We start from the raw sequence: 17,069 nt of genomic DNA, 5'->3' as shown, positions 1-17,069 counted from the left end.
CACTGAAGTTACTCTTTCCCTGTACAACTTCCTCGACCCTTTCTCAATTTGATGACCCAACTACTTCACCTCTGTCTGGCAATATTGCAACTTCTTTGTGCCCGTTTTTCCCAAGTGATTCATTAAGGCAATCGAATCGTACTTGCAATCATACCTCATTTTGCTGCAGACAACCTCCCTGCATTCCTGATTGTGCTGCCTTAATTTGCATCAACATCGCTTTCTCCTTCAACTTTCTCTGCTTTAACTCAATCTCGTCACTACAGTACTTCACATACTGCAATACCTCGTCAATCGGCTTTGCTTGCCAGCAAATCAAGTGACTCTTAATCATCTGGCTAATATCAGGTCTCAGTCCCTCAACAAATCCAAACACAAGGTGATTCATCCTTGGTCTAAAACTTCTTATTTAATACGTATCTCACACAAAAGTTAGGTTCTAAACAGCCCGTAGGGTAGAGTACAATTTATTAAAAGGCAGGACATGTGTTTTCAGCTTTACATGTCCTAGTAGTGAAAAAGTCCTAAATTTGTTTTTTACTACGGTAAGACTTACCTCTTGCATAGTATTACATTGGTTTCCATATTACATTTAGTAAGTGTTAACATTTATTGGGTACAGGGAGACATATCATATTTGGATTTAAATGGATTGTATTTTAAAATTTGCTTCAATGTTAATGCCAGATTTTAAGTCACAATTCTGAAAACAGCCCTTTTATAGAGTTGGCATTTGCTCGTACTAACCATGTCCTGCTGTAAGTGTCCTGGGTCATATGACTATGAATAGTTTAGCTGAGGGGGTTTGTGTATTCCCCCCGACAGTTAGACAATAGGTGACTAGGTGATTACACAATAACCGGGGACTGACCTGTCCCTGCCCCACTTACACAGCAAAGGGATGACTGCAGCACACAGAGAAATTAAGCTGACACTAGCTTTTTGTCACCTCAGACTTCCTAGATGCTTGGCAGGGGAAGGGAAGAACTTTTCAGTACCAGATTTAGGGTTAGCTGGGAAGATTCAACCACTCCATTGGTTGGTACCCCTCATAAATATTGGACTCTCAGAACTCTGCTGCACAATACACTTCTTGACCTATGGAAGTCTTAAGAAGGCTGCCCCAACCCCGAGAACAATACTCTACTGCTTAAGGCCAGCTTTGTTCACCAGATAAGTGTCTTGCTGCTTGATGCCTGCCTTGCTTCCCTGACGTTCTGTCCTGGTGTTAGAGGTCTGCTTTGCTGCTTGAACCCAGGACTCCCAGAATGAATGAAAGGGCTATTTTGTGTGACTCACAGCAACATAACAACCTCCAGAGACCTTGAACCCACCTGGCCTCTGCTAGAGTGTGTGCTAACTCCCAAGTGCCCTGCCCCTAAAAGACAGGAAGTGGTAAAAGAGGTACTGCTTCTCCCTAAAACTAAAATGTAGGACCAGGACATACCTGCCAGCAGGTCAGCCAAACTTTGCCTGTTACATTCATCCCCACAGCTGCAAAGTACTCTTCAGATTGACAACCGAGAAACAAAATGTGGCCTGTTAGAGCATGCTTAAGCTACTGCTTCGACTCACTGGAGGTTTTCGAGTTCAAAAATGTTGTCCAAGTCCAAAAGTAAAATTCTCACTAGTTCATTGGCAAAGGACTACCTATTGATTTTAAGAACCTCCTCGGCCTGAGAATCTAACTTCTCCCACTCAGGAATTTTTTCTTGCTATCATCGACGGCTTTACCGAAACTTCGTCCAGCACTCCCCGACAACGACTCCTCAGCCACAGCCTGCTGCCTTGCCCTGCTGACCTCTACCTTGTCCTGAATATTTCTTTGAAGTTTCTTTTAAGTTTGAAAGCAATCCAAGTCTGCGCCCAATCCAGCTTGTGAATCTAACCTGCACGCTGTTGCGCTTTGCCTGAACTTTAGCATTTGCCCTGAATTCATGCACCCCAGATACTCATGGTAGATGCTTTGATCATTTTTAGTACTATTTCTCCCAAAACACTTTCAAAATTCAAACCTCCGGTTGTACTGATTGTATTTCATTCCTTTTAATATCAATTTATTGATTACAATTTCCTCAATTCTTGCCAATTGGTGTTGCAATTTTCTTGTGCTGAGTTTTCACTTAATTACTGTTTTTGTTCTGCATAAGGTAAGCCTGACTGCTTTTGTGCTAAGGTACAAGAGGATTGAGCACGTGTTAATTTAGGGACTTTTGTAATTCACCCTGACATGCATTGTGGTTGTTGCTTAAGAAGAGTTTTCACCCCCTCCATCCAATAAGACAATTTCTTTTAGAGCAGATGAAGGCAGTGAGATGAATAATACGAGCTTTTGGAGAATGCATTTAGCATTCCATTATTGGGGCATGAGTGAATGGAATGAGGGGCACACCAAAGGTGTAATGAAGGTGCCTTAAGATAGATGTTCTTGAAATCCTGATGAAAAGGACAGAAGGATTTTAGGAGCTCTAATGAAGGAGGAGCTGTAGAGAATTACCTTCACTCCAGTGGCCAGTGAACCTAACTCCAGTGCTTAAAATTCAAACAGTCCTACATCTGCCTTGACACTCTGGTCCACTTCATCTCCCAGCAAAGGGAACTGCTGGGAAGAAGGACCCCTGAGGGATGTGTAATCTAAAACTTGTAGATGTACCATTTCTGGGTTTACATGACAACTCTTAAGTGGGAACTCGAAAGACAAATGAAAGACTCTTCAATGCAAGCTTGCCTTACCCTCGGGTAGAGTGTGCTGAGCTCAGAAGCTGCTATGAGGGAATTCCTATCAAGTACAAATCTCAACAGTGAAGCAAGCAGCACAACTAAAACAACACAAAAGTGAGGTCAAAATCAACTTCACTGAAAACTATTTTTTGTTTACTATTTGAAAGTGAATGTAATAAACCACATGGAATGACGATTCCCAAGTGAATAGCATTTTTAGCAAAGAAAAACAAAAGACAAATAGTAGCAGATAGTTGCAAATCTTATACATTTGAAACATTAATTTAAAGATAGTTCAGAAGTTTAATCCATATATTTTGTAAACCTTCTGGTATTCTTAGTTTAAGGAATCCCTCTTTAATGAAACCACTGAACATACTTATTGATCACTGAAAACAAACTCAAGCAGTTAGACTTAAATGCTTCCAAGTATGTTGGAAAACTCTAAGCATCATGACCAGTTCACTGTGCTTTTTTCTACAGTGCGAATTCCCATCCGACTCCAGAATGGTGGCAGCAGATGTGCGGGCCGCGTTGAGGTCTACTATAACTCCTCCTGGGGGACAGTGTGTGATGACTTGTGGGACCTAAGTGATGCAGAAGTTGTGTGCAGAGAGCTCAGTTGTGGACGGGCAGTTTCTGCTCCTGGCTATGCCTACTTTGGTCAGGGCAATGGAAGCATTTTTCTGGATGATGTCAACTGCGGGGGCTCAGAGTCCTCCCTGTCGGAGTGCAGTCACTCTGGCTGGATGCGACACAACTGTGGCCACAATGAGGACGCTGGGGTCACCTGCTCAGGTAAACTACTCATTTTCTGGACCCAAAGATGTTGCTTCTCTGATGCCAGTGCTTCAGAGGATTTGTTTCTCACCATAGTGATGTTGTCTACACTCTGCTTTCTATTTGCAGTCAGAATCCGCACCTGTCTTTACCTGTACAAGCGTGAATGGCTCAGAGAACTCTGTGATATTAAAATGATTCAAAAGTAGAGCCCCAAGAAGATTGACATCGATTTTTAAGTTGGCCTACCGAATTGGAAAAATCTTCATGTTTTTTCATAATTTCAAACATACATTTCTTTCCATCTGTCTGTCTGTCTGTCTGTCTGTCTGTCTGTCTGTCTGTCTGTCTGTCTGTCTGTCTGTCTGTCTGTCTGTCTGTCTATCTATCTATCTATCTATCTATCTACACACACACACATATACATATATATATAGATATATACACACACATACATAATGTGAAGTGTGTAATATGCTATTTATTGTGTGGGGAGAGGCTATGGCACACAAGATGTGAAGCCTTCATAGGGTTATGATGCTCCCTCAGCTGCCCTCCCCCCCCCTCAGTAATGGTAATAAATAGCATACTTTTCTCTACAGAACTGCATATAGGGTGTGTGCTACGCTATTTTGCGATGCATAGTACTTATTGACAAAGGTACACAAATGTATCCATTGGACATGGGGATAAATTAATGCGAAAAAGCAGATCACAATAACTAAGGATATTATGTTAGGCCTTAGTTTTTCCCTTCTGCCAACTGATTCTATAGGGGATACTTTGATGACAAAAGGATAGTTTTACTTCCTCTGTATAATAGTGTAAAAGTGTTTTTATTACTAAAGGTGCTCCAAAAAACATTGTTTAATTTGGCCACTTTTCTTTGCAATGGCATGGTAGCAAGAGTTGGATATCCCTGAAAAGTGGGCGCAGGGTCTGACTTAATGCCAAGTCCTGCGTCCCACCTGTTCTGTGTGTGTCCAAATGGCGTCCACTGCTGGAGTTGGAAGTATATGGTTAAAAGGGTGCTAAGTCTAGCCCTAACTTCACAAGGTGAGAGGTGATGTGCTTTTGGGCGTACGTTGTTCAAACTGTCTATGATGCTCAATGACTCATAAAACAATGAACTTCAACAGTTTGTAACTATTAAAGTTTGTTTATTTGTACTTTTCATTTTTTGGGTTAAAAAAAAACACAACAGCAACTGTGAAATAGCAACTTGGCTAACAAACATATTTTTCTTCATGCCTGCTAGTGTAACAAACCTCTTTTTCTTCATCCATGTGCACTCTGTTCTTTAATGAAGATCACCGTCATACAGCCAAGGCAGTGCAAGCCAATGGCGGTGAAGCATAGATGACCTTCACCCTCTTTCTGCTGTAGGATGTCTTATGGTAATGTGCTGGAAAGAGAGATGGCTTTCTGTAATGTGATAGCAGATGCAAATGCAACCTCTTTATAGTCCATTTTGTTTGGCTACAATAAATCACTCTTAACCCCAGGCAATAAAATGCTAGTGCATCAGTGATGTTCCAATGAGAATTTCCCATATCTTCCTGGGCTGCGTTGCTTGTCAAGTAATGTACATGTGACATATTTGGAAGATAACTTTTTCTCTCCAGCATGAGTTTTAGATAATTACCATATGAAACATCTAAAATTACAGTTACAATGATAGACGCCGATGGAGACCTAATCTCTGTGGTCTGATCTTCCTTGGTATCCAGAGCAGCTTCTTCTGGATTTGCTCTGTGCCCTGTTCATTCTCCCCAGAATCCATAGCTGAAGTTGGTAAAATGTTTATGTCCCCTAAAAAGGAAGACGATGAAAACAAATAGTAGATGGTCTCTGTTGTGGTTCTCCAGTAGGAAGTAGTGTAGTGATTAGCAATATATGTACAAGAACTACTTGAGAGGGGCATATTCCAGTCACAGAAACCTGAAATTATTTCTAATGGTATTCCTGGATTTACAAATCCTCCCAATTAGCCAGGAAATGCCAATGAGCTGTTTTATATTTTCCTATCAGCAAAAGGGTCTTAAAATATAATAATTGTGTAAGACTGCCACAGCACTGAAGTATTGGGTGAGACTGCCACAGCACTGTAGTATTGTGTTTGTGTGAGTTGCAAGGATTTGCATCTCAAAAAACACAAAAAATGAAAGGAGCCAGTCGATTGGTTAAACAATTCACACTATCTGCAAAATAAGCCAACCACCCTGTGGAAACAATAATGCCACCAAAAAATACAAGAAGAGATCCTTCTTATTAGTTAACCAATGCATTCCACATGCAAACTAATCCCATATGATCCAGAGATAAGGAAACAATACTTTGGAGTACATAATTTTTCTTTTGTCCATTCAGAAAAACAGGCATACAGACTCATTTCTTTAACAACCTGTCATATGGTCCAGTACTCATAAAAAAAATGCGAGAGTTTTGGTGTGGAAGATTTCCACACATCCAATTTGCGAAAAGAAGGGCAATGCCTTTAGAGTCTCATGCACTCTATGTGACCAATTGCTACATGGCATGCATTCAAGAGTGTGTTCATTCTCAACAAGTGAATCATAAAATAAATTAGGGATTGCACCCAAAGAAGCACTCTTGGTCATATGTGAGGTTAGTAGAGGGATGAGGAGGAGTAAGAAAAGATCCTGCCACATGATGTGGAATTACAAGTTAAAGAGGACAATGATTGGTGTCTCCAGTTTTTGTCAGTGTTCTGTAACTGGTTTAATAAAATCATGTTTGGAGAAATGAACAAAAAAGGGCACTCCCTAGCAATGTAGGTGCATATAAAAAATGTCAGAAGGGTTTTTACCAAAGGTTTTTACAAATGAGGAAATTAAAGAAATGTAAAAAAAATATTAAAAAACAGTTTTTGAAAAAGAAAAGAAAATTAAACATAAAACGGTTCATTCCAAAAGCAAGAACCATAAAAACCCGCCAAAAATGTAAAAAAAAAAAAAATTGTTGGTTGTGTGCAGGAGCTTGATGTAGGCTGGTTCCTTTTACCAAACCAGCTGCAGAAGGCTCATGGTTGTATGGAGCGGCAGGAGGGCCAACCTGTGTTGGTTCAGTTGTAGGCAAAGCCAGCACACTGGTTCTATAGCCCAACCCCCTATGCACGGCCTATAGGTAGCAGGACACGGACAGCTGAAGACAGTGGACTGCAGGACCAGGACAGAGGCCAGGACCTGTGGACCACCCTACGTTGCATGGCTCAATGTCATGTACATCTAGAGTCAGAAGTATTTAAAAATGTGGTGCAATGCCTGGCCATAGGCCATTTAGCTACAGGCTCTGAGTAGCTAACCTACATTAACAGTGTACTGTGTGATGACATATGTTAGGCTCAGCAGTCAACACCTGCTGCACATGACTAAAGGACATGTGCTGTTGGGGTAATCTGCCAAATACATGTGCTGTATAGGATTCAGAGGCAGTCTGTACCCTGCAAGTGTCTCCGGAATGTGCTATTGATTTCAAACGTATCATGATTATCACAAAGAAAATAAAACATTTTTTCACGTGGGAAAGAAAGGAAACAGACCATTATGTTCATTAATTATGACTCCAGCTACACCCAGAAATAAAACCTTTATGTGTCACAAAGCAAGATGGGAAAATACAGTAGCCATTTTAAAATTCAGGTCTACATAACTATGGTAAATCTAAACATAAATATACTTTTTCTGCTACAAGATAAATTGCTGATGATGTCACACCCTTGGATTTGGGAAATCTTCAGCTGGTCAAAGCTTCGTTCAGGCTGCCAGATGCCGGCGCATGTAGCCCATGTAAAGTGCCTGGCTGCTAGACCCTGATATAGAGGGTGTTTGTTAGGCTGACATTTGTTCAGCTTCCCAGACACTCATAATTTTTTGCAAAACTGAGGGGAGGCAGAGCCCCTCTGCCCAAAATAATGGGTCTCCCCTGCAGGCTGATATCCCTGTTCACCCTTCTATTTTCACAACATTCACTAACAGAGGCTAGAATGGAACTGTTCTCCTAGAGGTGAAAAGCTCAAATCATATGACACAATTTATCTGGAGCCCCTATGGGTCAGTTATAAAGAGTGCTAATTCTGAGTTTTCCTTTCTTGTAGATGCCATCCCAACATCAACAACAGGTATGAGCTACAGTTCATTCACTGCTGTGTGGTCTGCATGGGCCATCTTGAGCACTTACACAATGTTCTTTTCTCTTCTTTCCCAGCTACAACCCATGTTTCTAGAAGTACATATCCCACAGGTAGGACATTTTGTGTTAACATAAGTGTTTACAATGTGAAAATATGCTTAAAAGATGCTGGTGTCTAAAATTTTCACCAAAAAACAATGCAATCTCAAAGTTTCAGTCTGTAATTTCACTTGTGAAGTCATAACAGCAACACATCCATTAAGGTATCTTTATGAGTAAATAGATCACTCCAGACTTTTCTGGTTTTGGGATTCTGTGTTCAGACAATATGAGGTAGGTCGGGTATAGGCCCCTACTATAACCTGTGAATTCCGATTCGATATGTTAGTATTACAATGGTGACCGGTAACATGACAATCCTTGAATATCCTAATCTATTGCTGGCCAAAAACAAATTACATTTTTCAAAACAGTTTTTCAAAGCAGGCCTACCCTGGTGTTTAAATGTTTAATTAATGCATGCCTAGGTGGCAAAGGTCCCATCTGAAAAGCACAGAAACCTTCATTACTTGTATTCGTGTTTAAGAAAAGAAGCTTCTCATGCTGTCCTCAGCACATCACTGGAATCCCAATATTTTTGCGAAAGAGACACAAGTCAAACCACGGGGATTACCTCTCCCACTCATTGTCCAATATGAGTACTTTTATCCGATCCGGATGTTTTTCATTTGTTTCCCCTGCTTTTCTAATTCTACATAATTCCTTAGATTGGAGCTTTATCATTTAATATGCTTTCAAAACAAAAGGCATGAAGTGATCACGTTGCACAGTGCATGAATTTTCTTGTCTTTTGAATTTAAAGCATTCGATTATATTAATGCAGGTTTCTCCTTAAGGCTCCTCAGGTACTTTGACATGACTTCTAGGCAGCCCATGAGTTTGATTCCAAAAGATATGTCTTACAATTCATGAAAAAGTGATAATTAGTCTCCTGCTTAGCTTTGACGACACCTCTGTATATAGCGTGTTATTACGCAAAATTTCCAATCAGACTGCACTACATACATAATCCCCATATTTGAAGTACACAAGGGCTAAATAAACTTTCAACTAGTAAAGGAGTAGGTGTCCATACCTCTCCACCATTCGCAATGCGAATTATATTGCAAAATGTTATGCTGCTGCCATATGTCCTTTCTCTTTCCTGTCAGACCTTAGAACCTCATTAAAGTCCACACTTAACAGCTTTGAACTCTGGTAGTTTCCTAATTAGGTGATGGAGAAGGAAGACATTAGCACTGAGTTGTTACGAATAACCTCTGAAGACCAAAGGGCAGAACCTGATCTAGCTACCACATACAGAGCAAAGGAGAAACAACAGATGTAGTCTAAATGCTTTGCATACACTCTTTTGGTTCAAATTCTCTGTTGTGGTTTCTAGCGATCCACGAAGACGCCTTAAGGTTGGAGCCTGAAGGACTTGGCAATCTCTGCAGGGTCACCTCCAAACCATTTGTCTTCCCCCTCCTGTTCTGAATTTCTTTATTGGTATTAGAACTCTGTGCACTTTACCTCTACCCAGTGCTAAAGTGTTTGTGCTGCCTCCCTAAAGCATGGTAAAAGTGGCTAACACCTGATTGCCACATTTCATTTACTCATAAGCTCCTAGTGTATTGTAGTGCATCTTCCCAGGCTCTGTAATTCAAATACTACTAGCAGACCTACAGCATACCTTGTGTCACCTACTACAGCAGCCATTAAAACATTTCTCAGGCCTACCATTGTAGACTGTAGTCTAGTTTCAAACTGCCAGATTCACCTATCAGAATAAAAATTTTCCTTGGTCTAAACCTTCATATTTAATACGTATCTCACACAAAAGTTAGGTTCTAAACAGCCCATAGGGTAGAGTACAATTTATTAAAAGGCAGGACATGTATTTTAAGCTTTACATGTCCTGTTAGTGAAGAACTCCTACATTTGTTTTTTACTTCGGTAAGACTTACCTCTTGCATAGTATTACATTTGTTTCCATATTACATTTAGTAAGTGTTAACATTTTATTGTGTACAGGTAGACATACCATATTTGGATTTATATAGATTGTATTTTAAAATTTGCTTGAATGTTAATGCCAGATTCTAAGTCACAATTCTGAAAATAGCACCTTTATAGAGTTGGCATTTGCTCGTACTAACCATGTCCCGCTGTAGGTGTCCTGGGTCATATGACTATGAATAGTTTAGCTGATGGGGTTTGTGTATTCCCCCCTGACAGTTAGACAATAGGTGACTACACAATAACATGGGACTGACCTGTCCCTGCCCACTTACACAGCAAAGGGATGACTGCAGCACACATAGAAATTAAGCTGACAATAGCTTTTTTTCACCTCAGACTTCCTAGATGCTTGGCAGGGGAAGGGAAGAACTTTTCAGTACCAGATTTAGGGTTAACTGGGAAGATTCAACCACTCCATTGGCTGGTACCCCTTATAAATATTGGACTCTCAGAACTGCTGCACAATACACTTCTTGACCTATGGAAGTCTTCAGAAGGGCTGCCACAACCCCGAGAACAATACTCTACTGCTTAAGGCCAGCTTTGTTCACCAGATAAGTGTCTTGGTGCTTGATGCCTGCTTTGCTTCCCTGATGTTCTTTCCTGGTGTTAGAGTTCTGCTTTGCTGCTTGAATCCAGGGCTCCCAGAATGACTGCAAGGGCTATTTGTGTGGCTTCCTGTGTGACTTACAGCAACATAACAACCTCCAGAGACCTTGAACCCAACTGGCCTCTGCGAGAGCGTGTGCTAACTCGCAAGTGCCCTGCCCCTAAAAGTCTGGAAGTGGTAGAAGAGGTACAGATTCTCCCTAATACTAAAATGTAGGAACTTGTAAATTGTTTCATAAAAAATTGTAGAAGAACAGACTGAAGAGAAGGACATACTTGGCAGCAGGTCAGCCAAACTTTACCTGTTACATTCATCCCCACAGCTGCAAAATATTCTTCAGATTGACAACTGAGTACCAATATGTGGCCTCTTAGGGCACGCTTAAGCTACTGCTTCATCTCACTGGAGGTTTTCACGTTCAAAAATGTTGTCCACGTCCAAAAATAAAATTCTCACTAGTTCAGTGGCAAAGGACTACCTATTGATTTTAATGACCTCCTCGGCCTGAGAATCTAACTTCTCCCACTCAGGAATTTGGTCTTGCCGGCTTCAATGAAACTTGGTCCAGCACTTCCTGACAAAGACTTCTCAACCACAGCCTGCTGCCTTGCCCTGCTGAACTCTACCTTATCCTGAATATTTCTTTCAAGTTTCTTCTAAGTTTGAAGGCAATCCAAGACTGCACCCAATCCACCTTGTGAATCTAACCTGCACGCTGTTGCTCTTTGCCTGAACTTTAGCATTTGCCATCAATTCATGCACCCCGATACTCATGGTAGATGCTTTGATCATTTTTAGCACTATTTCTCCCAAAAAGCTGTAAACATTCATACCTCCGGTTGTACTGATTGTATTTAATTACTTTTAATGTCATTTTATTGATTACAATTATCTCAATTCTTGGCAATTCGTGTTGCAATTTTCTTGTGCTGAGTTTTCACTTTATTACTTTTTTTGTTCTGCATAAGTTATGCCTGGCTGCTTTTGTGCTAAGGTACAAGAGGATTGAGCACAGGTTAACTTAGGGACTTTTGTACTTCACCCTGACATGCATTGTGGTTGTTGCTTAAGAAGAGTTTTAACCCCCTCCATCCAATAAGACAATTTCTTTTTGAGCAGATGAAGGCAGGCAGATCAATAATAAGAGCTTTTGGAGAATGCATTTAGCATTCCATTATTGGGGCATGAGTGAATGGAATGAGGGGCTCACCAAAGGTGTAATGAAGGTGCCTTAAGATAGGTGTTCTTGAAATTCTGATGAAAAGGACAGAAGGATTTTAGGAGCTCTAATGAAGACGGAGCTGTAGAGAATTACCTTCACTCCAGTGGCCAGTGAACCTAACTCCATTGCTTAAAATTCAAACAGTCCTACATCTGCCCTGACACTCTGGTCCACTTCATCTCCCAGCAAAGGAAGCTGCTGGGAAGAAGGATCCCTGAGGGATGTGTAACCTAAAGCTTGTAGATGTACCATTCCTGGGTTTACATGACAACTCTTAAGTGGGAACTCAGAAAGACAAATGAAAGACTCTTCAATGCAAGCTTGCCTTACCCTCGGGTAGAGTGGGCTGAGCTCAGAAGCTGCTATGAGGGAATTCCTATCAAGTACAAATCTCAACAGTGAAGCAAGCAGCACAACTAAAACAACACAAAAGTGAGGTCAAAATCAACTTCACTGAAAACTATTTTTTGTTTACTATTTGAAAGTGAATGTAATAAACCACATGGAATGACGATTCCCAAGTGAATAGCATTTTTAGCCAAGAAAAACAAAATACAAATAGTAGCAGATAGTTGCAAATCTTGTACATTTGAAACATTAATTTAAAGATAGTTCAGAAGTTTAATCCATATATTATGTAAACCTTCTGGTATTCTTAGTTTAAGGAATCCCTCTTTAAAAAAACCACTGAACTTACTTATTGATCACTGAAAACAAACTCAAGCAGTTAGACTCAAATGCTTCCAAGTATGTTGGAAAACTCTAAGCATCATGACCTGTTCACTGTGCTTTTTTCTACAGTGCGAATTCCCATCCGACTCCAGAATGGTGGCAGCAGATGCGCCGGCCGCGTTGAGGTCTACTATAACTCCTCCTGGGGGACAGTGTGCGATGACTTGTGGGACCTAAATGATGCAGAAGTTGTGTGCAGAGAGCTCAGTTGTGGACGGGCAGTTTCTGCTCCTGGCTATGCCTACTTTGGTCAGGGCAATGGAAGCATTTTTCTGGATGATGTCAACTGCGGGGGCTCAGAGTCCTCCCTGTCGGAGTGCAGTCACTCTGGCTGGATGCGACACAACTGTGGCCACCATGAGGACGCTGGGGTCACCTGCTCAGGTAAACTACTCATTTTCTGGACCCAAAGATGTTGCTTCTCTGATGTCAGTGCTTCAGAGGATTTGTTTCTCACCATAGTGATGTTGTCTGCACTCTGCTTTCTATTTGCAGTCAGAATCCACACCTGTCTTTACCTGTACAAGCGTGAATTGCTCAGACAACTCTGTGATATTAAATTGATTCAAAAGTAGAGCCCCAAGAAGATTGACTTTGATGTTTAAGTTGGCCTACCGAATTAGAGAAATCTTCATGTTTTTTCATAATTTCGAACATACATTTCTTACCATCTGTCTGTCTGTCTATCTATCTATCTATCTATCTATCTATCTATCTATCTATCTATCTATCTATCTATCTATCTATCTATCTATCTATCTATCTATCTATCGATACACACAAACACATATACATATATATAGATATATACACGCACATACATAATGTGAAGTGTGTAATATGCTATTTATTGTGTGGGGAGAGGCTATGGCACACAAGATGTGAAGCCTTCATAGGGTTATGATGCTCCCTCAGCTGCCCTCCCCTCCCTCAATAATGGTAATAAATAGGATACTTTTCTTCACAGAACTGCATATAGGGTGTGTGCTATGCTATTTTGCCATGCATAGTAGTTATTGACAAATGTACACAAATGCATCCATTGGACATGGGGATAAATTCATGTGAAAAACCAGATCACAATAACTAAGGATATTATGTTAGGCCTTAGTTTTTCCCTTCTGCCAACTGATTCTATAGGGGAAACTTTGATGACTAAAGGATAGTTTTACTTCCTCTGTATAATAGTGTAAAAATATTTTTATTACTAAAGGTGCTCCAAAAAACATTGTTTTATTTGGCCACTTTTCTTTGCAATGGCATGGTAGTAAGGGTTGGATATCCATGAAAAGTGGACGCAGGGTCTGACGTAATGCCAAGTCCTGCGTCCCACCTACTCTGTGTGTGTCCAAATGGCGTCCACTGCTGGAGTTGGAAGTATATGGTTAAAAGGGTGCTAAGTCTAGCCCTAACTTTACAAGGTGAGAGGTGATGTGCTGTTGGGCGTACGTTGTTCAAACTGTCAATGACGCTCAATGACTTATAAAACAATTAACTTCAACTGTTTTTAACTATTAAAGTTTGTTTATTTGTACTTTTCATTTTTTGGGTTTAAACAACAAAAACACAACAGCAACTGTGAAACAGCAACTTGGCTAACAAACATATTTTTCTGCATGCCTGCTAGTGTAACAAACCTCTTTTTCTTCATCCATGTGCACTCTGTTCTTTAATGAAGATCACCGTCATGTAGCCAAGGCAGTGCAAGCCAATAGCGGTGAAGCATAGATGACCTTCACCCTCTTTCTGCTGTAGGATGTCTTATGGTAATGTGCTGGAAAGAGAGATGGCTTCCTGTAATGTAATGGCAGATGCAAATGCAACCTCTTAGTAGTCTATTTTGTTTGGCTACAATAAATCACTCGTAACCCCAGGCAATAAAATGCTAGTGCATCAGTGATGTTCCACTGAGAATTTCCCATATCTTCCTGGGCTGCGTTGCTTGTAAAGTAACGTACATGTGACATATTTTGAAGATAACTTTTTCTCTCCAGGATGGGTGTTAGATTATTGCCACATGAAACATCTAAAATTACAGTTACATTGATAGACGCCGATGGAGACCTAATCTCGGTGGTCTGATCTTCCCTGGTATCCAGAGCAGCTTCTTCTGGATTTGCTCTGTGCCCTGTTCATTCTCCCCAGAATCCATAGCTGAAGTTGGTAAAATGTTTATGTCCCCTAAAAAGGAAGAAGATGAAAACAAATAGTAGATGGTCTCTGTTGTGGTTCTCCAGTAGGAAGTAGTGTAGTGATTAGCAATAAATGTACAAGAACTACTTGAGAGTGGCATATTCCAGTCACAGAAACCTGAAATCTTTCTAATGGTATTCCTGGATTTACAAATCCTCCAAATTAGCCAGGAAATGCCAATGAGTTGTTTTATATGTTCCTATCAGCAAAAAGGTCTTACAATATAATAATTGTGTAAGACTGCCACAGCACTGAAGAATTTGGGTGAGACTGCCACAGCACTGTGGTATTGTGTTTGTGTGAGTTGCAAGGATTTGCATCACAAAAAACACAGAAAACTTAAAGGAGCCATTCGATTGGTTAAACAATTCACAATATGTGTAAAATAAGCCAACCACCCTGTGGAAACAATAATGCCACCAAAAAATACAAGAAGAGATCCTTCTTATTAGTTAAACAATGCATTCCACATGCAAACTAATCCCATAGGATCCAGAGATAAGGAACCAATACTTTGGAGTACATAATTTTTCTTTTGTCCATTCAGAAAAACAGGCATACAGACTCATTTCTTTAACAATCTGTCATAAGGTCCACTACTCATCAAAAATAAAACGAGAGTTTTGGTGTGGAAGATTTCCACACATCCGATTTGCGAAAAGAAGGGCAATGCATTTAGAGTCTCATGCACTCTATGTGACCAATTGCTCCATGGCATGCATTCAAGAGTGTGTTCATTCTCAACAAGTGAATCATAAAATAAATTAGGGATTGCATCCAGAGAAGCACTCTTGGTCATATGCGAGGCTAGTAGAGGGATGAGGAGGAGTAAGAAAAGATCCTGCCACATGATGTGCAATTACAAGTCAAAGAGGACAATGATTGGTGTCTCCAGTTTTTGTCAGTGATCTGTAACTGGTTTAATAAAATCATGTTTGGAGAAATGAACAAAAAAGGGCACTCCCTAGCAATGTAGGTGCATATTAAAAATGTCAGAAGGGTTTTTACTAAAGGTTTTTACAAATGAGGAAATTAAAGAAATGTAAAAACAAATATTAAAAAACAGTTTTTGAAAAAGAAAAGGAAATTAGACATAAAACGGTTCATTTCAAAAGCAAGAACCATAAAAAAAAAAAAATGTAAAACAAATATATTTTGTTGGTTGTGTGCAGGAGCTTGATGTAGGCTGGGTCCTTTTACCCAACCAACTGCACAAGGCTTTAGATTGTATGGAGCGGCAGGAGGGCCAACCTGTGTTGGTTCAGTTGTAGGCAAAGCCAGCACACTGGTTCTATAGCCCAACCCCCCATGCACGGCCTATATGTAGCAGGACTCAGACAGCTGAAGACAGTGGACTGCAGGACCAGGACAGAGGCCAGGACCTGTGGACCACCCTACGTTGCATGGCTCAATGTCATGTACAGCTAGGGTCAGAAGTCTTTAAAAATGTGGTGCAATGTCTGGCCATAGGCCATTTACCTACAGGCTCTGAGTAGATAACCTACATTAACAGGGTACTGTGTGATGACATATGTCAGGCTCAGCAGTCAACACCTGCTTCACATGACTAAAGGACATGTGCTGTTGGGGTAATCTGCCAAATACATGTACTGTATAGGACTCAGAGGCAGTCTGTACCCTGTAAGTGTCTCCTGAATGGGCTATTGATTACAAACGTACCATGATTATCACAAAGAAAAGAAAACATTTTTTCACGTGGGAAAGAAAGGAAACAGACCATTATGTTAATTAATTATGACTCCAGCTACACCCAGAAATAAAACCTTTATGTGTCACAAAGCAAGATGGGAAAATACAGTAGCCATTTTAAAATTCAGGTCTACATAACTATGGTAAATCTAAACATAAATATACTTTTTCTGCTACAAGATAAATTGCTGATGATGTCTCGCCCTTGGATTTGGGAAATCTTCAGCTGGTCAAAGCTGCGTTCAGGCTGCCAGATGCCGGCGCATGTAGCACATGTAAAGTCCCTGGCTGCTAGACCCTGATATAGAGGGTGTTTGTTAGGCTGACCTTTGCTCAGCTTCCCAGACACTCATCATTTTTTGCAAAACTGAGGGGAGGCAGAGCCCCTCTGCCCAAAATAATGGGTCTTCCCTGCAAGCTGATATCTCTATTCACACTTCTATTTCCACAACATTCACTAACAGAGTCTAGAATACAACTTTGCTCCTAGAGGTGAAAGGCTCAAATCATATGACATAATTTATCTGGAGTCCCTACGGTTCAGTTATAAAGAGTGCTAATTCTGAGTTTTCCTTTCTTGTAGATGCCATCCCAACATCAACAACAGGTATGAGCTACAGTTCAGTCACTGCTGTGTGGTCTGCATGAGCCATCTTGAGCACTTACACAATGTTCTTTTCTCTTCTTTCCCAGCTACAACCCATGTTTCTAGAAGTACATATCCCACAGGTAGGACATTTTGTGTTAACATAAGTGTTTACAATGTGGAAATGTGCTTAAAAGATGCTGGTGTCTTACATTTTCACCTAATACCAATGCAATATCAATGTTTCGGTCTGTAATTTCACTTGTGAAGTCATAACAGCAACACATCCATTAAGGTATCTT

The 17,069-nt window shown here is 40.5% G+C and overlaps 1 protein-coding gene across 1 annotated transcript in view; it reads left to right on the top strand.

The window, feature by feature from the left end:
* The window catches only part of DMBT1 (deleted in malignant brain tumors 1), a 624,760-nt gene that overhangs the window by 166,266 nt on the left and 441,425 nt on the right, over positions 1–17,069 (top strand). Inside the window, exons 8-13 of the mRNA XM_069239169.1 lie at positions 3,205–3,519; positions 7,619–7,642; positions 7,729–7,764; positions 12,348–12,662; positions 16,765–16,788; positions 16,875–16,910. Coding sequence (XP_069095270.1) covers positions 3,205–3,519; positions 7,619–7,642; positions 7,729–7,764; positions 12,348–12,662; positions 16,765–16,788; positions 16,875–16,910 — 750 coding nt within the window. The remainder of the gene's footprint in view (positions 1–3,204; positions 3,520–7,618; positions 7,643–7,728; positions 7,765–12,347; positions 12,663–16,764; positions 16,789–16,874; positions 16,911–17,069) is intronic.

The sequence above is a fragment of the Pleurodeles waltl genome, chromosome 6 (assembly GCF_031143425.1).
Source record: "Pleurodeles waltl isolate 20211129_DDA chromosome 6, aPleWal1.hap1.20221129, whole genome shotgun sequence".
NCBI lineage: Eukaryota > Metazoa > Chordata > Amphibia > Caudata > Salamandridae > Pleurodeles > Pleurodeles waltl.
This window is presented reverse-complemented; position numbering and strand designations above follow the sequence as displayed.